The sequence below is a fragment of the Phalacrocorax aristotelis genome, chromosome 1 (assembly GCF_949628215.1).
Source record: "Phalacrocorax aristotelis chromosome 1, bGulAri2.1, whole genome shotgun sequence".
In the NCBI taxonomy this organism is placed as follows: Eukaryota; Metazoa; Chordata; class Aves; order Suliformes; family Phalacrocoracidae; genus Phalacrocorax; species Phalacrocorax aristotelis.
In genome coordinates this window covers 25,655,442-25,675,747 of record NC_134276.1, presented here as the reverse complement: position 1 = coordinate 25,675,747, position 20,306 = coordinate 25,655,442, and the positions used below count along the sequence as shown (strand labels likewise).

Genomic DNA, 20,306 nt, shown 5'->3' with positions numbered 1-20,306 from the left:
TTTGTAACATGTCCAGCATTAACTGTTGAAAGGTTGGTTTCCTCGTCACTAATTCCCCCAAGCCCTTCAGCAGTGTACAACTGTAGTTGTTGAGTCTGAGAAACCTTGGTGCCTGTTTTTCCTCCCTTAGAGTGTTTGTCTAATGCATTTTAAAAATTACCTCCAAGAGCTGAATTTTTGGTGTCTTTGCAGATTCAGTCTATTCATACTCTATTCACTGTTTGAGGGAAATTGAACAAAGGATGTTTTTAGTGTCCAGATATTCTGCCTTCTGCACGTGTCCTGCTGTGTACATAGCCTCTTTAGCATGCGTTTTGTCCATTCACTGGAGCCACGGCGACCTCTTCTCTTCACTGCTTCAGACCTGATGGATTTTTCTAGTCTTTGATAAGCACCAACACTTTCCACATCAAACACCTACATCACATTTGACAGAAGGAACAGTAAAATCCCCTGACTACATGATAACTTTATGACTTGGGCAGGTAGGCGCTACAGGAAGAGACGAAGGTCCTTCAGCAAAAACTAACTGATTTAATTGTGTTGTTGGCTTGCTTGGAGCGGAGTCTGGTTTGTGTCCATGCACTTGTGAACTTGTGTTCATGCAGAGATACTAGTGCTGCACAGGAGACAGAATTACAAAAAGCAACATCTAGGTAACAGCTGACTGTCCTCTGGAAATTTTGTTTAGTTCCTGTCCTCCTTCTCTTCAACAAATACTTTGGGTTTGGTGTGAGGTTTGTATGCTTCTTTGCTTTCTTCTTTAAATGCCTGATTATGCTGGGTTAAAAAAAAGGGAGGATTTTCTCATTAGCTTTGTTTTTAATAGTTTTTTCTCCCACTCCTCCCTGTTTTGAATGGATTGAAGCCCTCAGCTGCTCTCCTTGCAGATGACCAAGTGAGACTGCCCTATTTGGTTCCCTTTTAAGGGACAGAAGGTAGTTGGGTCCATCCCTGCATGAGGCCAGGGAGAAGTAGAGCACAGAAAAATGTGGAGAAGGAGGGGATGAAGGAGATTTGGAATGACAGATACAGAGCAAGTGAAAGTAGAAGGGAATGTGGGGGAGAGAAGAAGAGGGTGGAGAGGCTGCTGGCAGAAGGAAGTGTAAATGCAAGTGTAAAAACTGGAAATTGGGTCTGAAATTGAACACTGAACCAAGTAAACTTTTTTGCTGTAGATACTGCCTTTCCTAATAGTCTCTATGGTGATCCGAACAATGAAATGCAAAATCAGCTTGCTTTGGAGGTTCAGGATAACAGGTTTGCATAGGACTAGCACAGCTGCTTGAGTGATTCATCAAACTACAGCCAAGCAAGCTGCCAGGCAAGGTTACTGTGAAAGCCAGGCATGGGGTACGTGTTCTCCACCGCCTGCTCTCCCACCCAATACGTTCATGCTGTGGGCTACTGTCTTCCCCTTGGCTTCATCAAGATGCATACAGAAATCGGCGTGTATGTGTTGCAAATATGTCCGTAAGCGATTTGGACAGACAGCGATTAGCCTTTGGATTAACTGCCTTCTGCAGCTGTCAATTTATGAGAATTCCTGCCCCCAGCTGGAAAAATGTGGCAGAATTCCACCACAGATAAACCCGCTTTTTGCCTTTTGTTAGCATCCCTCTGTATCTTAGGCAAGTACACCCTCAGTCAAAAAGCTGTACTATTTTAAATCAACTGTGACAAATCTGTGATTCAAAACCTCTTTCTCTTTGGCAAATGTTATCAGTCACTCCTCAAGAAACTTGCCCCTTCTCATCTTCCCAAATGTAATGGTATTAAATGGACTTTTGAATATGCTCCAAAGCCATGCACTTGATTTCACCCGAGGTCAGTAGAAGTATACAGTCACTGCTCCAAGATGTCTGCTCCGCCTGTGTAAGAAGAATAATTGCTTTCAGACCTACTCTTGATCCACTGTCCCTGTAGCTGGTGACATGTTGGTTGGCAAAGTGCTCTCTGCATTTTTTTTAGGACAATCTCATTTGTTGGGGCACTCTGATATCTAACAAGAACAGTGGGTCATTGAGGATGTTCGTGGCTTCCAGAATTTTCACTGATTCCATCAAAAGAAAAGCACATTATGTCACAGGACTCGCAAATCAGCCAAATTTAGGGTGAGTCACCATGGCAGCATTTCAGTATCCAGATATTTCATTTTGTCTGATTTTTCTTCTGATGAAACACAAGCAAGTTTCATTACCAGTTAAAAAAACTAAACTAAACCTTTTTTTTCAAGTGAGCTGCAAATTTTGACACCAAAACCCCTCTTTATTTTCTGAGCGGTTCTTGGGCAGAACGTAATCCTATCTTTGTTGTGGTTAGATGCAAAACTTGTTTACTACCAATATCCATTTCTGTGCATCTCTACTTTCTTTAAAAAACAAATCTTAGAACTTATTTTCCTCTTAAAATGATTTAAAGTATATTCACTACTGAATTTATGTATACTTCTGTCTCTTTCTCTGTGCCCTCCTCTTGGTGTTTTTCACAATGGCTCTACCACTTTGGCTAGTTTAATCAGTTCCAGCTTGTAGAAAATACAGGCTAAATCCTGTCAGTTCATACAGTAATGTCAGTGCAGCTACAGGGATTTGTGTCAGCCAAGAATCTTCTTTAAGGTCTCCTTGGCATATTGGGATGTACAACAAATAAAAAAAAATATATTTTTATCCTATTGGCTGGTGCCATCAACGCCTCAGCAGTGGTATGCTTTGTAGATATAATTACCACTACTAAATATTTAAAAGTACATACCCTTGCGGTTTTTAAAATATCCACTTTGTGGCACTACTAAGACCACAACAGATGGATTTTTAAGTGCCCAAGTCTGTGCAGTCCTTTGTTCTGTATATGCATACAGCCAACTGTCAAGCTGAAATGAAGGTAGAGCTGTCTGGAATGCCATTTCTTCCCTGCAGACAAAATGGCCAAGGTAGTATTAGCCTTTCCTAGCACCCTTCCTGCCCCTTCACTAGCTGCTTAATTTTTCTCTCTAGCTAGCAGCAGAACTCAGATCTCCGTTCATTCCTGTGAACTAACATCAGCTGCAGAAGCACTGCACACCTCCATGTTAACAGAGAAAAGAGGAATGATTAAACCCAAAATTTCATAGCTATATCTTATTTCATGGTTTGGACATGATCTAAAACATCTGGCCGACTTGAAGTGATAAACTGGCAAAAGCTTATGACATTAGTGAGACCTGGAACAGTACCGGTCCCAATCTCTATCTTCTGAGATTTTGCATTATTTAAGATTTTGGGAATTCTGGTAAAATTTGTTTTACATTTTCGGTTAGACAGGCCAGCAGAGAGCTCGTCAGAGATGGCAGATAACTTTATGATCAAAACTTCATAGAAAAATACTTCTAATAATAGACTTTTAAAATGAGAATTTTTCCAGTCCCAAAATAGTCTTTCTGGTTTAGCACCTCATTTTAGTCTGACAGCCTGTCATATTTTACTGCCTTCGTACTGCTTCCAAGAATGTGAAGAGCTGTTTGGACGTCATGTAGGTGAAGTTAGTTTGTTCTGCTTTAAAGCGAATGTACAAGAATAAAGCAGTATAAACATGGTTCAAAGTCAAGGGAAGGATATTCATTAGCAACTGTGGGCTTCGCATCCTTAGAGACCAGCAAATTTGACACCAACTGCGTGCTTCATGCTGAAGATGCATCTTTTTTGTTTGAGCTAACAGATGAGAAAAATGTCATAGGGATGAGCTTTTTTATCCAAATTTGTTTCAAGGCGCATGTTGTCTGCATTGCAGAGTAGATCCTGGAGCTACCCAAACACAAGCACAACTCTGCATGCCCCAGCCTGAGGAATGAGACTAGGAAGGGCTGTGGGGCTGCTGCTGCCTCAGGAGAGGTTGGGGGAAGCCAGAGGCAGTGGATCAGGCTGGAGATGGTCAAGTCTGGGCTGCCTCTGATGGCAAAGGCAATGCAGGTAGCGCTTGCCACTGTGGGGAAGCTCACCTCAGCTGTAGATGCTGCCCCATCCAGGACTGAGCCTGGCTGCTCCTCCTCCCCACACCTCCACGTCTGCCTTCTCTGCCTTCCTTTGCCTGTGCTCAGACCCACCCTAAGTGACACCTTCAAATATTTTTTTACTGTTACTTTAAGCATCATGGCTATTAGCTGTAATTACGTTCCTGAAACATGAATCTTGTTAGACATACCTGGTCTGTGAAGTTTATAGGTGTTTGCTTAGTTCTCACTGCAAAACTAAGTGCAGCACTGGGTATTTGCTGTCTTGGTTTCTTAAATGGCTCCTATTGCTGTAGTACCCAGCTACTTCCCAGTCTTTACCATGTGTATCAACACTATCCCTGCAAATAAGGATCCCTCTACTTGGACCTTTCAACCTCCTTTTTCTTCTGAACAGTCACTATGGGCATCAGTCCTACACAGTTCAGCGCACAGGGAATCCACCCCACAGAAGCCAAGAGGCACTGATGGGACTCATAAGCAGGCTTTTATTCCTTACTTGTTAAGATGCTCACTGCAGTCTTTACAATTAAATGGAAGAGGCTGTTATGAAAGGATTGATGAGCAATCTTTCATAAACTAGGTTCAGGGAGACTTCACCACCTGTTGTTCACATGGAGCAGCACAATCATATTAATTCAAATAACAAGTAAAAGCACCTGTTTTTAACATATGCTACTTGCTATTTTCCAGAGTGAAGATTCAGATGAAGAAGACCTCTGTGCTATCAGTAATAAATGGACTTTCCAAAGAACCAGCAGACGATGGTCTCGGGTGGACGACATTGATGCTTTGCTTCACCGACCAGACAGACATGGATCTTCTGGGGACATTAAAATGAAAAATACAACAAGCAGCGAGAGCGTCCTTACAGATCTGAGTGAACCTGAGGTCTCATCTATTCACAGCGAGAGCAGTGGGGGAAGTGACAACAGGAGTCAGTCCGGCATCAGCAGCGCTGCCAGGGAGACCTGCAACTGCTCTGGCCAGCATGATGTAGAAAGCACACTGCTGCAAGACACCACTGTGATAAACACTGCCCTGCCCACCAAGGACAACCTGAAGAATGAGAAACCAACACGAACCAAAGCAAAAACCTTTCTAAAACGCATGGAGACACTAAAAGCAAAAGGTGTCCATGGGAAACTAAAAGGCTCAGGAAGAACAGGTCCATTAGAAATAAGTGGACCTGTTCTCCAGTATGAGCCGAAATCCTTGAAAGACATGCACTGTGTACAGATAGTCAATGGTGATCTCCAAAACTTAGGACAAGATTCAGTCAAAAGAGGACTTTCCTTTTCTGCCAAATCCAGCAGTGACAGCAGTCAGTCTGAAAACAGCAGCAGTGGGGTGAGCACACCGTGTTTGAAGGAACGCAAATGCCATGAAGCAAACAAGAGAGGCGGGATGTACCTGGAGGACCTAGATGTTCTGGCAGGAACGGCCTTACGGCAAGTGGTAGACCAAAACCGCAAAAATGAATTTCATTCCCAAGAGAACTTGGTTGTGCATATTCCCAAGGATCATAAACCAGGGACCTTCCCAAAGGCACTTTCTATTGAAAGCCTCTCACCTACAGACAACAGTAACAGTGTAAACTGGAGGACAGGCAGCATCTCTTTGGGAAAGCAGAACTGCTCGACTCCAAAAGAGTCTGGATTGATGGCTTGCTGCCCTAAAGAGAGCAGAATTAGTATCTATGACAATGTACCAGGTTCCCACTTGTATGCTAGTACTGGGGACCTCCTGGACTTAGAGAAAGATGTCCTTTTTCCTCATTTAGATGACATTTTGCAACATGTCAATGGACTCCAGGAGGTGGTAGATGGCTGGTCAAAGAATGTGTTGCCAGGTCTGCCAGCCGATGATGTGTCGGTCAGGGAATCTCCGTTATTGCCTTTCCAGTCACCTGCACAGATTACACTTGATTTTGAAGGAAACTCTGTCTCTGATGGCCGGACCACACCGAGTGACATGGATAGAGATGGAACATCCCTGAATGAATCGGAAGCCACTGGTGTTAGGGACAGGAGAGACTCTGGGGTGGGAGCGTCACTCACAAGGCCAAGCAGGTAGGTAGCAAAATTTTGTACACAAATCCATAGACCGTGAAATACAATATTACGAAGCAGAGGCTCTCAGCCTGGGAGTCAGAAGGTACAGGGTACCATTACAGTTGAACTCATCCTGTATGGGGATGGGGACTTCCCAGGAAAGGGTGGGACTTTGGGATAAGGGGCATCCTGCTATGGAAATTCTTGCATGGAGTCAGTGGAGAACTGGTTTAGCAGAGCACACTAAGGGATTTTTTTCTCCCTTGATCCATTGATTACATAGTAGGACCCTTTATATATTGTGGGATATATTTTCTGTTTGTCTTCTAAGTTATGCACCCCAGTATTTATGTCAGTAGCCTTGTGCACTTTTTTTATGCACTGGTCTGCTTTAAAAACGTGTGCCTTTGTACTCAGAGAGAATTCCCCTACTCTGCCTCAGTCCCTTACATGATGGGGTGAAATTATGTTATACAATTAACTTCTTAATAAAAGTGAAAAGCAGGATTTTGTTAAGAGTTTGCAGACCTGTTTTAAGTCAGAAGGGTGAGTTCCTGTTGAACCAAGGGAGCACGGTCCTGGGTAAAGGCCTTTGTGGATCCATACTGCTGTGTGTAGGGTGGCTTTTATGTGCAAAAGCAGTGAGAAAATACCTGGTCTTTTCTGATCTTCTGTTAGTCTTGTCATGTCCTCACAGAGGATTCTGCCATGCCGTAGTTTACTACTGCCCATGCTTGCTTACCACCAATACAAGCAAGGGATCTCAAGGAAACTACTGAGTAAATGAGCAGTGCCAAAGTTTTTAGGATTTGAGCCAGAGCTCATGTTTAGCAAAACAAGAAACTGAAATGAGTTTTTTTTCCAGTGTATCCAGTATATAGAGAAAGTGCATTGGAGTAAAGAGAAGATGTGAGTGGCTCGATAGCTTGGTGATTATGGCTCTTGCCAAGGAGACACAGGGTTCACTCCCTTCTCAAAAAAATCCTTCAGTATTTAATAATAGAGATATTTGGAGAACCTCATCTCCAGATACCTTGGTGGTTAGGCCAGCCTCATGGGAGGTAAGGGACCAGGCATCAAATCCCAATTCTGAGTCAGGGAGAGAACATTTGAATCTGTATCTCTCACATCCTGTTGGAAATGTGTGGGCTAAAGGGCATGGCAGGCTGCGCTGCTCCCCTGAGTACATGGATGGGCCCCACACCCACTTGTGAATCTAACATTGAAAAAACGAAAGCTTGGGCATTTCCAAAATTAAAGTGATTGAGCAAATTGTTTTATTTGCCTCCAAGCTATATTTTCTTTCAGTTGGCACACCATGAGCCATAACGTGTGTATATGTTTATGTGTGTTTTGTATATTGGCCAGCACTATCTCACAGTATACCACCTTCTCTGCCCAGTTAAAGCAGTTGTCTGATTTTTCTATTGTTTCTTTTGTTAAAGGCGATTACGATGGCATAGTTTCCAAATCTCTCATTGCCTGAGCCACTCCATCGCATCACTTCACATCAGCAATCAGTCAGCAGCCCAACTGAATCTACTGCAGAAATTCTCTCTGCTTCGTCTTACTGCCATCATGGAAAAGTACTCCATGTCAAACAAACATGGGTGGACCTGGTGAGTACCATCGATAACTGGAAGAGAGAAATTTTTAGAAGAAAATAGTTTCTCCTAATTTTGTTATTCTGATAGTAGATTTAGTAAATGCAATTATGAAGAGCAGTTTATTTCAACTGTAGAATTTGAAACTGTCCCCTTTAATCCATTGCTGCCTAGTGACTCAGTGGCAAAGTCAGGAATAGATCCTGGAGATCTGACTTCATTCCTGTGCTCTAACAGAGAGACAACCCCAGCCTCTCTAACAACACTCCAGTTCCAGAAAAATAAACAGGAGTAGGAGAGAGTGATTAAAAGTAGGAAATGTTTACAGTAAGTCTTCCCCAGAATTTGTTTTGTGATTCAAAAAGAAACAGCTGCTGATGATACTTCATGTGTTTGATATTGGTTTGTTTGTGCTTTAAAAGAAGGGTTAGAACAGTTACAGGAGTTTTGTCTGCAGATCAAGAGTAAGCTTTAGCCTAGTCCTGGGCTTGCGTTAGAGGGAGCTTGCAGCTGTAGCAGCTGTAACAGCTGCCTGGCCACTCAGAGCGTGGAGTGAAGGGCAGATGGACATGAATGCTGGCAATGTGGCTCCTTCTGCAGCAACTGGCTACAGAAATCTGCATGTTTAATACTATACGAACCCTGATGGGCCATGCATACTGAAGTATACTGGAATGGAAATGGCCATAGATAAGAGATTATAAGTATCTGAGAAATAATCAGAAGGATAACAGAAACTTTTCCTAATACACAGAGACACTGAGTCCAAGAATAATATGACTTGACATTTACATTGTGATTTCCATGTTCAAGTTCAAAGCACTTTGAAATCCCACTAATTTCAGGTGTGAGCTAGATAAGACAAGTTTTCCTTTAGAAATGGAAAAATAGATACAAGGGACTACGTGTGAGATTCACCTCACTGACATCAGCCACTCTGAAAAGTTATAAGTCTAATCTGAGCAAGTTAGGTCCGCTGCCTGTGCTCAGTGGAAAAAGACAGGCAACTCCAAAGGCAGTTCATTCTATCCAAGGCTCAGGATTTGGGTCACCCTCCAGAGGTGCCTCTCTCCACAGTTTATATAGAGGAAGTCAGGACTGCTAACTCTTTCTAAATCTCCATTACAGAGCAAAAATTCAGTAAGATAAACCCCCAGATTGCTGTTCTCCTTCGGTGCAGTTCCCTGCAGCTAGCTGACAACATCTGTACTGAAATTAATGTCACCTTAACCAACTCCAAATAAGCAGACCAGAATACAGCAAATTCTAGATGCTGCTGTTTGTACAAAGGTTCTCCCTCCTGATTAATATTTCTTCAGTTTGTATAATCAGTCTCTAAGGATTTGTAAGAGTGGGACTTTAAATAGCTGTGAAGTTATATGCTGTACTCCTTCAGTAGGTCATTTAATCCAAGTTTTATCTCCTTCCCACACAGATGAGAAAAATCTTTGTCATATTCAGGTCATAGTCACCTTTTTTTTTAAAAAAAATTCCACTGCAGTTATGACTCCACAAAGGGAATCCAGTTTGTTCTCATTTTCACCATCATTTCAGAAAAAAACAAGTTTGCCAGCTTCACTTACAATCATATAACACCAGGGATGAATCCGGCACATAGAGATTTCCCACCATCATTTATTACTGTAAATCGTTAGTCAATAGAAATGCTAAATCATGTAACTGGTAGTACAAAAATCATTCAGCATGTTAGAGGACTGAACCTCCTTTTCTTTCAGATAGCCTCTGCACTATGCTTTGCTGTGCCATTCCTTTGGGTCCCTACTGGATGCTTTAAACCATGTTGGCTTCAGCTGGATGACAACTGTCTAGTAAAAGCTTTTTGTCAGAACAGATTGTTATGCTACATCTTAGAGCCAGAGGCCTTCTACTTATAAAAGTTTTCAAGAAATCCATCAATTATACAGATTGTTAAGTGTCTGTGTACTGTGCATGAAGAATTATTTCACTATCTTTATAAAAAAGGAGGTGCCTGCAGTTACCAATTTCTGCCAGCAGTGTTACTCAGAGAGACTGTGTAAATACTTTGATATTTTCATGCAGCCTGTTCATGTTAATTTTCAGGTCTGTGCCGAAGTTCATGAAGAGGATGAAAGTCCCTGACTACAAGGATAAGAACGTCTTTGGTGTGCCTCTGATAGTTCACGTCCAGAGAACAGGACAGCCTCTTCCCCAGAGCATACAGCAAGCGCTACGCTACCTACGGAGCAATTGTCTAGATCAGGTATGACCTTTACTCCTGGGACTCAGGGGATTTTTTGTGAAAAGCCACCCTAAGCAAGCAATGGTGAACTTTTTTGTACTCGGTACCAGAATTACTTGAAGATTGTTATATCTCATATTGGGCCCAGATCTCCTCTGGTGATTTGATACCTGGTGTCAGTACTAAAGATTTACCATTTTGAGATTTGCATACAGCTAATCTGTTGAATTCCTGAAGCTATAACAGTTCTGCTGATTTGTGTACAATAGCATACCTCAAGGAATGGCATGAGAACTTCATGCCTCTTGAATCACAGCTCAGGACTCCCAGCTTCTACCTGTATCTGCACTGCTTATGCTTGACTGTTTCCACTGAGGGTTAACTGCATTCACCATTTCACAAGTTATCGTACAAAAGGTTTTATTTACTTAGTAAAGAAAGAAAAGTCCAAGAATAGAGAGCAAACTCAGCAAAATATTCTAAGTATTCTGTTGACAAAGTCAGATATATTCAGATAGAGTTAGGTCAGCAGGGGTTCAATGCCAAAGCCATTACGGTACATTTCCTTTTATAGTGTTCTTAGCTGCAGCAAGCCAGCTGGGAGACCCTCACGCTCCAAGTATTTCAGACTTCTTGATTGCCTTTAGCTACAGAGCAGGGACATACCAATCATATTTTTACTGTTCTTTCCCTAAGGATGAGGATATGTATCTCCATGAACATAGAACTGGGAGAAACCCCCTGGCTGTTTGAGTTCAGTCCTCTACTACTATGGACCTTGTGTCATATGACCTCTTCCATAACTGCTTTTAGGTAGTTGTAAGTTCAAAAGGAGCAACCAGCATTTTACTTCACAGACTTTGCTGCTTTCCTAGCTCTGAGCACACAAAAAGGGTGGAAATGGTCAGCTCTGAATCTTTCTGTTTTCTGATCACCATTCTGGTTGCTGTTCAGGTTGTTTTGTTGGGTGACAGCCATCCTCCCCAAAATGGAAGTCTAAAAATTAAATGCTTAGCTGTGAATCACAGCCATTTCCCTTTACAGCCAGAGACACAGGCCCTTCCTGTCCTTTCTCTCTGTTGACTGTGAAGGAATCCCATAGTGGTCAGACTTAACATCTACCTCCTGGGTGTCAAAAGCGAGGTGAGATGAGTTCTGCCTACCATATGTAGCACAGGAGTTGAGGGGTGGGAGGAATAGCCAGTTGGAAATGTATTAACAGGGGATGGAAGGGAAGATGCATAGAGACAACTAGAAGCAATACATTCAGTAGCTGACATGCCTGGTTATCGCTGTGGTAATCTGGATTTGCGTACTGAGTGGGGAAACCCAGTGTAGAAAGAAAAGTGATGCAGCAAGCCTGGAATCAGTGATGGAATTGGAGGAGGAGACACTTGCCCAACTATGAGGAACAGGAGATGTGGGGATAGGGATGGGCTGGTCAGCTAAGTGGCAGAGCAATAGGAAGAAAGAAAAGAGAGGGGGCATAAATGGGGGAGAAAGTAACAGAGAAGATAAAACCAAAGAGAAAGAAAAATACCTTGAGAGATTTGAGGTGGTCAAAAGGAGTGTCCGTGGGCAGTCTCAGACAAATATCTGCTCAAAGAGGGAGGGTTTACTTGCTGGGAAGCATCAGAACTATGTGAAGTGCCATTTCAACTCGTCTTGAGTTTCCACTCAGAGTGAAATTGGGAAACTATTGAATAGAAAATGAAGGAGGAGAAGTACAGTTTGGGACCATTTAAAATTTCTTTCTACCAAAAATCTTTCTAGGCCAAAACCCTCCAGGCAATTCAGCTTCTCTGCTTTACAGTCACTCCCTTTGTTCCCATTTAATTCAAAGTCTCCTAATGCCCAGCCAGAGGTCTGAGCAGCCTCCAGTCTCCCCCAGCATCTTGCTTATGTGTCTTTTCCATGCACTGCAGAAGGCAGTCTAGAGTCCTGGACAGGCATGAGAGCTTCTACTGCACACAGTTGGTAAAGTTGAGGTTGCTCTAAATCATTGCAAAGTCTGTCTCCTGGCACTGAAATGTCTAAGGTGGTATGAGAAGCCTTACCATTATTTGTAGGATATATTATTCAGCTTCAACTTGTGAAATAGAAAATTCTTCGCCTTTGTCAGCTGTATCTTATTTCTGTCATGCATAATATGGCTACTTGCAGGGCAGATGATCCAGAGCATGAGGGTAATAAAGAGATTGGGCCAGACTAACCTCTGATAAATCACTGGATTTATAGTCCCATTTTATTTACAGAATGAGTCTGTAATATTGCAGAACAGAGCCTAAAACATTTTTCTATCAAGTGAAGAACTGTCCTCTTTTGATTAATTATGACTTTTTCCAAGAAAAAGGGAAATAGGAGTTTGGGTAACTATCAGTAAACAAAAACAGAGATCAAGGGTAGCAGAATGATGTGCAGCAGGAGATCGTACAGGTGAGATTTGAAGTCTGACCTCTCAAATCAGACTTTGCTGGAAGTTTTTAAAGGTTCTTAATACCAGCAAGGACACTATCCCTCAAAAGCAGAGAACTGAGCCTCTGCTCTCACATTTATCTACCACACGCCAAATCTGTCTTTTTTCAACAGAATTGGCACAGGTCCTTCTGCATCTTCAGCACACATTTCTAAGAGGAAATGGCATTTAGGAAGTCGTCGTCAAAGGGAAAGGGAAAACCAGATGACAGGAGTCAGATGCTCTTTCTTGTATTTTCTTGTCTGAATGAAGAACAGAGCTTCACCTGTGAAGAGAAATACAGTGCACTGGGATGTATGCAGGGCACACTCTAGTTTTTTACTTCCTGCACATAAATACAGCACATGAGGAACGCTAAATTCATCACTAAGAAGACATAGCAGAAGAGCTGCTCACAGTCAGTCTGGGGTAGCAGTTCATCTCCGTATAAATAAATACATGCCCTCACAGAGCTGCATAGAATGTAATTAGTGTCATTAATGTGTGAGTTAATGGAAGTCCTAAATACCACGTTCCTGAACATGGGACGTGTTCTAGGGAAAGCAGGGGCCTCCGTGAACTCTGTGCTGGCAGAAGTGAGTGGAGGAAGGCCAAAAGGCGTTATTTCCTTGCCTTTATACATTTTTATTGGTGGACTATGCCACACAGGAAGCTGAACAGACCACCAGCAAGAGAGTGGGCATGGAGGAGCAGAAGTTTATAGCTACCAACCTGAAATGCAGCTTTTACATAGGTCTTTCTCAATATTTCACCTTTTCCCCTGCAAATCTGAAGGAAGACAGTGCTAACACTTCCCAAATGAAACACTGTAAATGCACTTGGGAATAAATAATGTGGTTAAGGCTCAGGAATTCACCCCCGGGGGAATTCCACTGGCAAGAAGGACGTAAAAGGGCAGCACTGCCATGAAGGCATCATTTGAAGAATTACTGCTTCCTTTAGAAGAGAGAGCAAAAATGATAAAAATGTATCTTGGTGACACTGCAGAAGTAATCCCTCTGTGGTCCCTGCTTTTGAACTGGGGTTTTTAGTGGGATTTGGGGGAACTGTTGGAAGCAGAGAGCAGAAAGGGGGAAAAATAGATTTGGTCTTGATTTTAAAGCTCTACCAGGATGTACTAATCTTTTGCCACAGCATTTATTACTTAGCTGAGCATAATACTTTGTTGTTAGTCTTCAAAATTTATACCCAAATAAACATAAGGAACCAGATTCTCAGCTGGAGTAAATCAACAGACAGCTACCCAAGCCAAGCAAGCCACTGCTGATTTATATCAGCTGAGCATCTTGCTTAAACTCTTCAGGCAGCAGGGATATCACATGCACTCTGAACTTTCCCTCTAGGATGGGACACTGAGCAGCAGCATTATTAACTCTTACAGTCCTGCCATGGGAGCATGCACTTACCTACAATACAGTGGGAAGTCATTACCATTACATTTGCACATTTCTCTTGTTCTTGCCTAGAGAAAAATAAGCAGCCCAAGCTTTGGTCACGATCTAAGTTCCCTATAATAGATTTATATAGGTGTAACTATACATACATACACACTTTAAATAACGTTATTTTTAAACTCAGTTCAACACGGTGCTTTTTTTAGGTGGGTCTGTTTCGAAAATCTGGAGTGAAATCCCGAATCCAGGCCCTACGTCAGATGAATGAGAGCTCCCCAGACAACGTCAACTATGAAGACCAGTCAGCATATGATGTGGCAGACATGGTAAAGCAGTTTTTCAGGGATTTGCCAGAACCTCTGCTCACAAGTAAGCTAGGAGAGACTTTTCTACACATCTACCAATGTAAGTTGCAATATTTTTATTATTATAAACAATTATACAATAATATATAATATATTGTGGATAATTTTGGTATGTTAACACTGGGTTGGATTCTTTCTACTCACCTTTGAGATGTATAAAAGAACCTCTCTGCCCTCCAAATCTTTCACTGAGAGATTTTTAGAACTGCCTAAAGATTTCAGTGTCAAAATACTAACAAATATGATGGAAAGACAGTGTTCAAATCTTGAGAAGCTTTGAAAATATCAGCCACACAATCAGAAAGAAGCCAAAAGGACAAGTTATAATGGACACAAGAAGTGTGAAGACTCACATTTTTGTCAGATTTCTTTAAACTGTGGGCCCATTTCATGCAGACATCTCGATGCAAGTGAGTCTTCTGGGCATGGAGAAGTGGTATTTGACCATGAGAACATAAGCCTGTGCAGTCCCTTTCGTTGCTATGACTTTTAATTATTTGCCTTTTCACTATAGTCAATAAAATGTACATGCAAGCAACAAGCTGCCTTCATTTACATCTTCAGCTTATATGTAAAGATCTCATAGACAAAGAGAAAAACAGAGGATTTCTTCTTTTCATTTCAGTATACTGCTTATACTTCAGCAAAACCTGAGGCTCGAATTCATCAGAATGATGAAAATCCCTGTAAATCAGGAATTTACTGTGTATCTCTTCTCCAGACTGAGGGAGAAATAAACAATGAGGAAAACACTGAAAAGCCAGAGGAATTAGAGTTTTTTCCTGAGAATGTCCATTATGAAGGCCAGTCAGCCGGTACTCTGGCAGATACAGAAAAGCATACCCAGCCAGCATAAGCCAAATAACCGGAAGCGCTAGAGAGAAGCGTGTCTGTGTGTCTAGTCTTTTCATTTGCAGACACTTCAGCTGCCAAAACAATAGAAAGCCATTTTTAAACACTGTATAAAACCAGTGCTAAAGAATCTAAGTCACTTCTGTGCCTCCTTTTACTGTAAAAATCTCTCTGTGGTGCATAGTCACTGATGTGTTTAACGTCGCAGTGTCTGTAGCTGGTAGAGAAATGCTGTGATCCTGCATGTGAGAGACAGCATCACAAATAAATTTAGTGGATTTGGTCATACATGATGTCTTGGGACATAAGTGAACTGAAACAGTTGGTGCCTAGCCCTGGACCATCATTTCCCCCTCTCCTTTCCTGCTTACAAGATACAGGTCTTGTCTGCCTACGCACACATCAGCGTGCTTGTTCAAAAAAGCAACGCAAAGTCTTGGTTTAGATAAAATGGCAATCACAATTGTTTCAATAGTGAAGTGGCCGAGGAGATTATCCACTAGAAAGACATGTTCTACGTGTCCTTGGAAACAAATTGCCTTTAAACTATCACTTGATGAGAATTGGGAATGTCCTATCTCGCCATTGGAGAGACTGCAAATAAACTACCCCCTTGCCAAAGGGAGAGAGACATGGCAGATCTCAATGTCATTGGCATTATGAGGTCTGTAGCCAGAAGGAATCCCCATCTCCGAGCTGGGAGCCTGGCATTAGCATTCACAACAGCCAGAAGGCTGAACAGTGAAACATTGCTACCAGCCAACAAAAAAAATGCTGTAAAAAAGGGGCACGGGCTGACTCTGTAACCCTGCGTGGTACTGCAGTGGGAAGTCTGAAAAACTCAACGCTGACTGGAGGGGAAAAAATATGCTAGGAAAGATTTTCTTGAGCTTCACCAGTACTTTAAAGCATTTCTGAAAGACTTGCAGGTGGGCCTGTTTAAACCAAGGTGGGAACAGGAAAAGATGGGCTCTGTAGACACTGGAGGCTAATGTTTGGGTTAAGAATGAGTAGCAGCGGGCTTTTTTCCATGTGACCAACAACAAATATATTTTTCTGTTTTAGACAGTACTGACAAAACTCCTTTCACAGAAAGAAAAATGTTGCAAATTGCTGGGATACCAACTGTATTTCATAATGTCTGCAATTAAATAAATCTGTAGCTGGGAGTTTTTCTTCCCCTTCATCCTGTTTAACAAATCATTAATGTGAAGTTAGGAAGGATTTTTTCTCTCTTAGTGTATTAGCAAGGGATTTCTGATTTTCTGGGACTCACTGAAGATCATCTTCGTATATCCGAGATCTTTTTCCTATATCCAGAATGGCTTGGTTTGCTGTAATGCAAGGGATTGGGAATGAGATGATTAGTGTAGTTGTCTATAAGGCATAGCACTGATGAAACCTGATGAAACTTACTCCATTTCGCTAAAACTCTTGGTTGCCTGTTGTTTACCTATGACCTGAAGGGCTGGCAGGTCTTCTCCTTTACGAACTGTCTTTCCAGGGGACAACAGAAACCTGAAAAGTACCATTTAAGGATATGAGTACTGAGCACTACTCTCCCTTCATAAACTCTAAATGAAGTTCAGTCTCTTTCTTGGGGAAGAACCTTTCAAACAAGCAGAGAAATGTCATACACTGGCTAGGCAAGCTGTGCTTGATGGAGGAGCAAATACCAGAGCCCTCCAACAACCAGCTGGTCTTCACCCCTTAGTCCCCTGTCATCTGCCTCTTCAGAAAGCCAATCCCAGAGTGTGAATGCTTGTGCTAACTCTATCTTGTTCCTGGCTCCTTATCTGATCTTACAGTTGAGCCGCCCTGAATGTCCCTTGCTTTTCCTCAGATGTCCCCAAGGAGCAGCGGCTGCAGGCGGTGCAGGCAGCCATCATGCTGATGTCCGATGAGAACCGGGAAGTTTTGCAGACTCTGCTGTGCTTCCTGAGCGATGTCACCTCTGTGGAGGAGAATCAGATGACTCCTATGAACATAGCTGTTTGTCTGGCCCCTTCCCTCTTCCATCTCAATATAGTGAAGAAAGAAAGCTCACCAAGGTAAGTTTCTTCTCAACACTATAAATAGTCATATCCTTAATACAAAATTATGCTTTTCAGTGTTTCTAAAGGTATGCAGGACAAAATTTTCCAAAGCATCTGCTTTCCAGCACATGTTACACAGGGCATGGCTGCAGAGCCAGTAGTACACTTGTACATGCACAGAAGGTGTTTTCACAAGCCCAGCAAGCATTTCTGGCTGGCTGTTGTGAATATGCAGTGCCTACTTTCCATGTGAAATTCCGGTGAGGTACTAGTGAGTTTTGCATAAGTAATGTTGGCTTCTGTGAAGGGAAAGGGCCTGATTTTGCTCTGATTGAAGTCAAAGACTGGCCATGTTTTAAAGGATTTTAATATGTGGATTTCCAGTGAGTGGTTTTTCACTCTATTTTCTGGCTATATTCTGCCACTTGGGAACCTGAGTTTATTTCAGGCTACATGAAGATGACACGTAACATGGTAGGTGTAGACTAAACAGGGCATAGACCCAGCTGAACATTAGTGGTCCCAATTTGATGTCCCTTCTGACATTTTTCCCCCACATCTGGTTCAGAATACATACATGACCAAGGATCTCAGTGTATATAACCAGTGTCTGAGCAAGTGCTTTAAGCAGTAACAACGTAAACCACTGTACATCATGTCTGTTCAAAGTCCATTCCAAAACACACAACACCTAGTGCAAGACATGCATAACCTTTCCTGCTTTTACCTTTGGCTCAGCAGTATTTTAGGTAAACATTTTTCCTTTAAAAAAGGCCCAACAGTCTAAGCAATCTTTGTGATAAATAAAAACTAAAGATAGACTTTTCTCTCTGGTGTTGCAAACATCCTGCTGCTCCTTGCTTTCATATTAAAAAGATTCAGCTCTTTTTACCTGAAACTCTGAATTCAATTACAGAGTAATACAGAAGAAATATGCAACAGGGAAGCCAGATCAGAAGGACCTCAGTGAAAACCTGGCAGCTACACAGGGACTTGCTCACATGATAATGGAATGCAACAAACTTTTTGAGGTGAGTGAGAGACTCAAACAGCATTATTCATGGCCACATAATGCAGCATCCTTTGAAGTATTTATGTTTATGCTTACATTTTCTGTCTTGTATTAGCTCAGATTGATGATGCCTCACTTATTTGTAAACTCGCTCCATCTAAAGTTTATTTACCTCATCTCTTTGACTGTTCCCCTCTAGCATTCAAAGATGCAACTATTGAAAATGCAGGGTAATTACTCCATGGCAGTTTTCAACACAAATTACTGGATTAGGAAATTTTAGTCTAATTAAAATAAAAATCTTCTCATTTAACATTTCATATTATTATAATGCTTTTAGCACCTCAATTAAAACTTATTCAACTCAAAAAGAAGAGCCAATACACTTTATTTCTGTGTGTCACCCAATAAGGATAAAATTACACAGGGAGATGCAGTCTCCCTGCATCTTTCACTGCAGGTGGTAGAGAGATAATGCTCATATCTCTCTTCGCCAGAAGTACAAGGCGACATTCTGGAGGGCTAGAGGAGCAACACAGGTATCCTGACATACAGTTGGTCAGTCTAATACAGTTCTGCATGAGTAGTGCTATTCTGAGCCATGGACTGTTTCATTATACTACCTTGATTTCTCATCTTGCATAACAAGCAAAGACAGAAATAGGTATCCATTTTACAGATCATAGGCTCATTGCAATTGGATGCTGAATGGTCCATCAGCCATTGCCTTAAGGAAAGGTTTTCAGCAGGAGGTTTTCTCTGTGTGTTTTCCCTCCCTTCTGTGGCACAGATCCCACCCGATATGGTCACCCAGTCCCGAAACTCCTATGTCGATGCAGAAGTACATTCTCCCACCCTGGATGAGCTCGGGAAACAAGTGGATGAGGAAGGAGGGAACTATCAGATGTACCTGGAAAGTCTCATGCAGAATCTCCAGAAGGAAGCAAAAGAGAAATTCAAAGGATGGGTCACGTGTTCCAGTATAGAGAACACAGAACTCGCCTACAAAAAGGTGATCTGGGGAGACATGGAAGAAGCAGTAAAGAAACCAAAGGAAAATATAGCCTAGCAATGGGACACCCTGACTTGTTGCATAGCTAAATACATACCCTTCCGTCTGGTGAAGCAAACAGTATTTTTATAAGACTACTAAAAGCAGTTTAAAAAGTAATATAATAGTGATTCAAGTATGAGATTCCAGGAAAAGGCACACAAAGCAAGCTAAGGTCTCCAAAATGAATAAAGTGATAAAGCAAACACCACAAACGGAGGGTGAGCTGAGTTTAACAACAGGTAGCATTACCTGGGTAAGCTCTTTGACTGGGAGACAGGCAAAGTTTCTGACCAGCTCCTGTTTTTTGCCAGCAGTTTGGAGAACACAGTCAGATCACAGGTTTTTAGAAACCCTCTTCAGGCTGCCCACTGCTTTATTTAGCCAGGCCAGCCATATGGCCACTTTTATGCCAGATCCTCTTGTCCTTGCTTGCAGTGGATTTTTGATATCTGCAACCTTTATCAAAATTTCTGAACTTGTTCCAGGCTCCATCATTTCTGCAGAGAAAGCCAGACCACTGCAGCCAGGAGGAGGGTGCTGCAGGGTCCCTGCAGACAGTGGGGTCCAGGTCTGCTGGAAATGCAATGGCAAAACAGAGGTCTGCAAACCAGCAGTGGCTACCAAGAGGAGGGGGTGGATTAGGGGTGGGTGACTTGAGTAAGGTAGGGGAAGGGCATTGGGAGGAGTGTGGGATCTGGTCAGGGGGTCTTAGGGGCTGGAGGCAGCATTGCCCCTATTTGGGAAGGTGCAACCCGTCTGTTAGGACAAAGAAATCAGTTACTCCAGTTTCTAGCCCGCTTCTGTGAGTGACCTCTCCAGGGAGGGACTGCAGGAGGTTGGGGAGGGAGTAACAGGGCTCAGGTGTGAGTAGGATGTGGGAGAAGGGAGGGACTGAATAGGTCTGGCGTCAAGGGCATGTGAGACTACAGAGGGGATTGGGAATCTCTGAGGCTCTAGGGCAGGAGGACAGGGAAACTGAGAGCTTTGGGGAGAGGTAATTGTAACAACATAAAATAATTTAAGGTGGGAGTTGGGTTTATGGGGACACAATCCTGGGTCTGTGGGAGGTGCTGGAGGTTTCTGGAGCACTAGCACTAGTACGTGAGGACGCCAGGGTAGGGAGGGCTTAGAAAAGCAGGGCTTGCAAGATCTAGTACTTACAGTTAACTTGTTTGCTGCCTGAAATACGATGGCCCTAAAACCATGTAGAAATGCTGTATGTGTGGAATTTAGGATATTTGTATTTTGCA

At 42.4% G+C, this 20,306-nt stretch overlaps 1 protein-coding gene across 9 annotated transcripts in view; it reads left to right on the top strand.

The window, feature by feature from the left end:
• STARD13 (StAR related lipid transfer domain containing 13) overlaps nucleotides 1-20,306 on the top strand; it is a 309,280-nt gene that overhangs the window by 280,535 nt on the left and 8,439 nt on the right. For all 9 annotated transcript variants that reach the window (XM_075084943.1, XM_075084952.1, XM_075084931.1 and 6 more), the window contains 7 exons: nucleotides 4,682-6,060; nucleotides 7,488-7,661; nucleotides 9,729-9,888; nucleotides 13,944-14,142; nucleotides 16,798-17,005; nucleotides 17,907-18,021; nucleotides 18,793-19,014. In XM_075084943.1, the coding sequence (XP_074941044.1) occupies nucleotides 4,682-6,060; nucleotides 7,488-7,661; nucleotides 9,729-9,888; nucleotides 13,944-14,142; nucleotides 16,798-17,005; nucleotides 17,907-18,021; nucleotides 18,793-19,014 (2,457 nt within the window). The remainder of the gene's footprint in view (nucleotides 1-4,681; nucleotides 6,061-7,487; nucleotides 7,662-9,728; nucleotides 9,889-13,943; nucleotides 14,143-16,797; nucleotides 17,006-17,906; nucleotides 18,022-18,792; nucleotides 19,015-20,306) is intronic.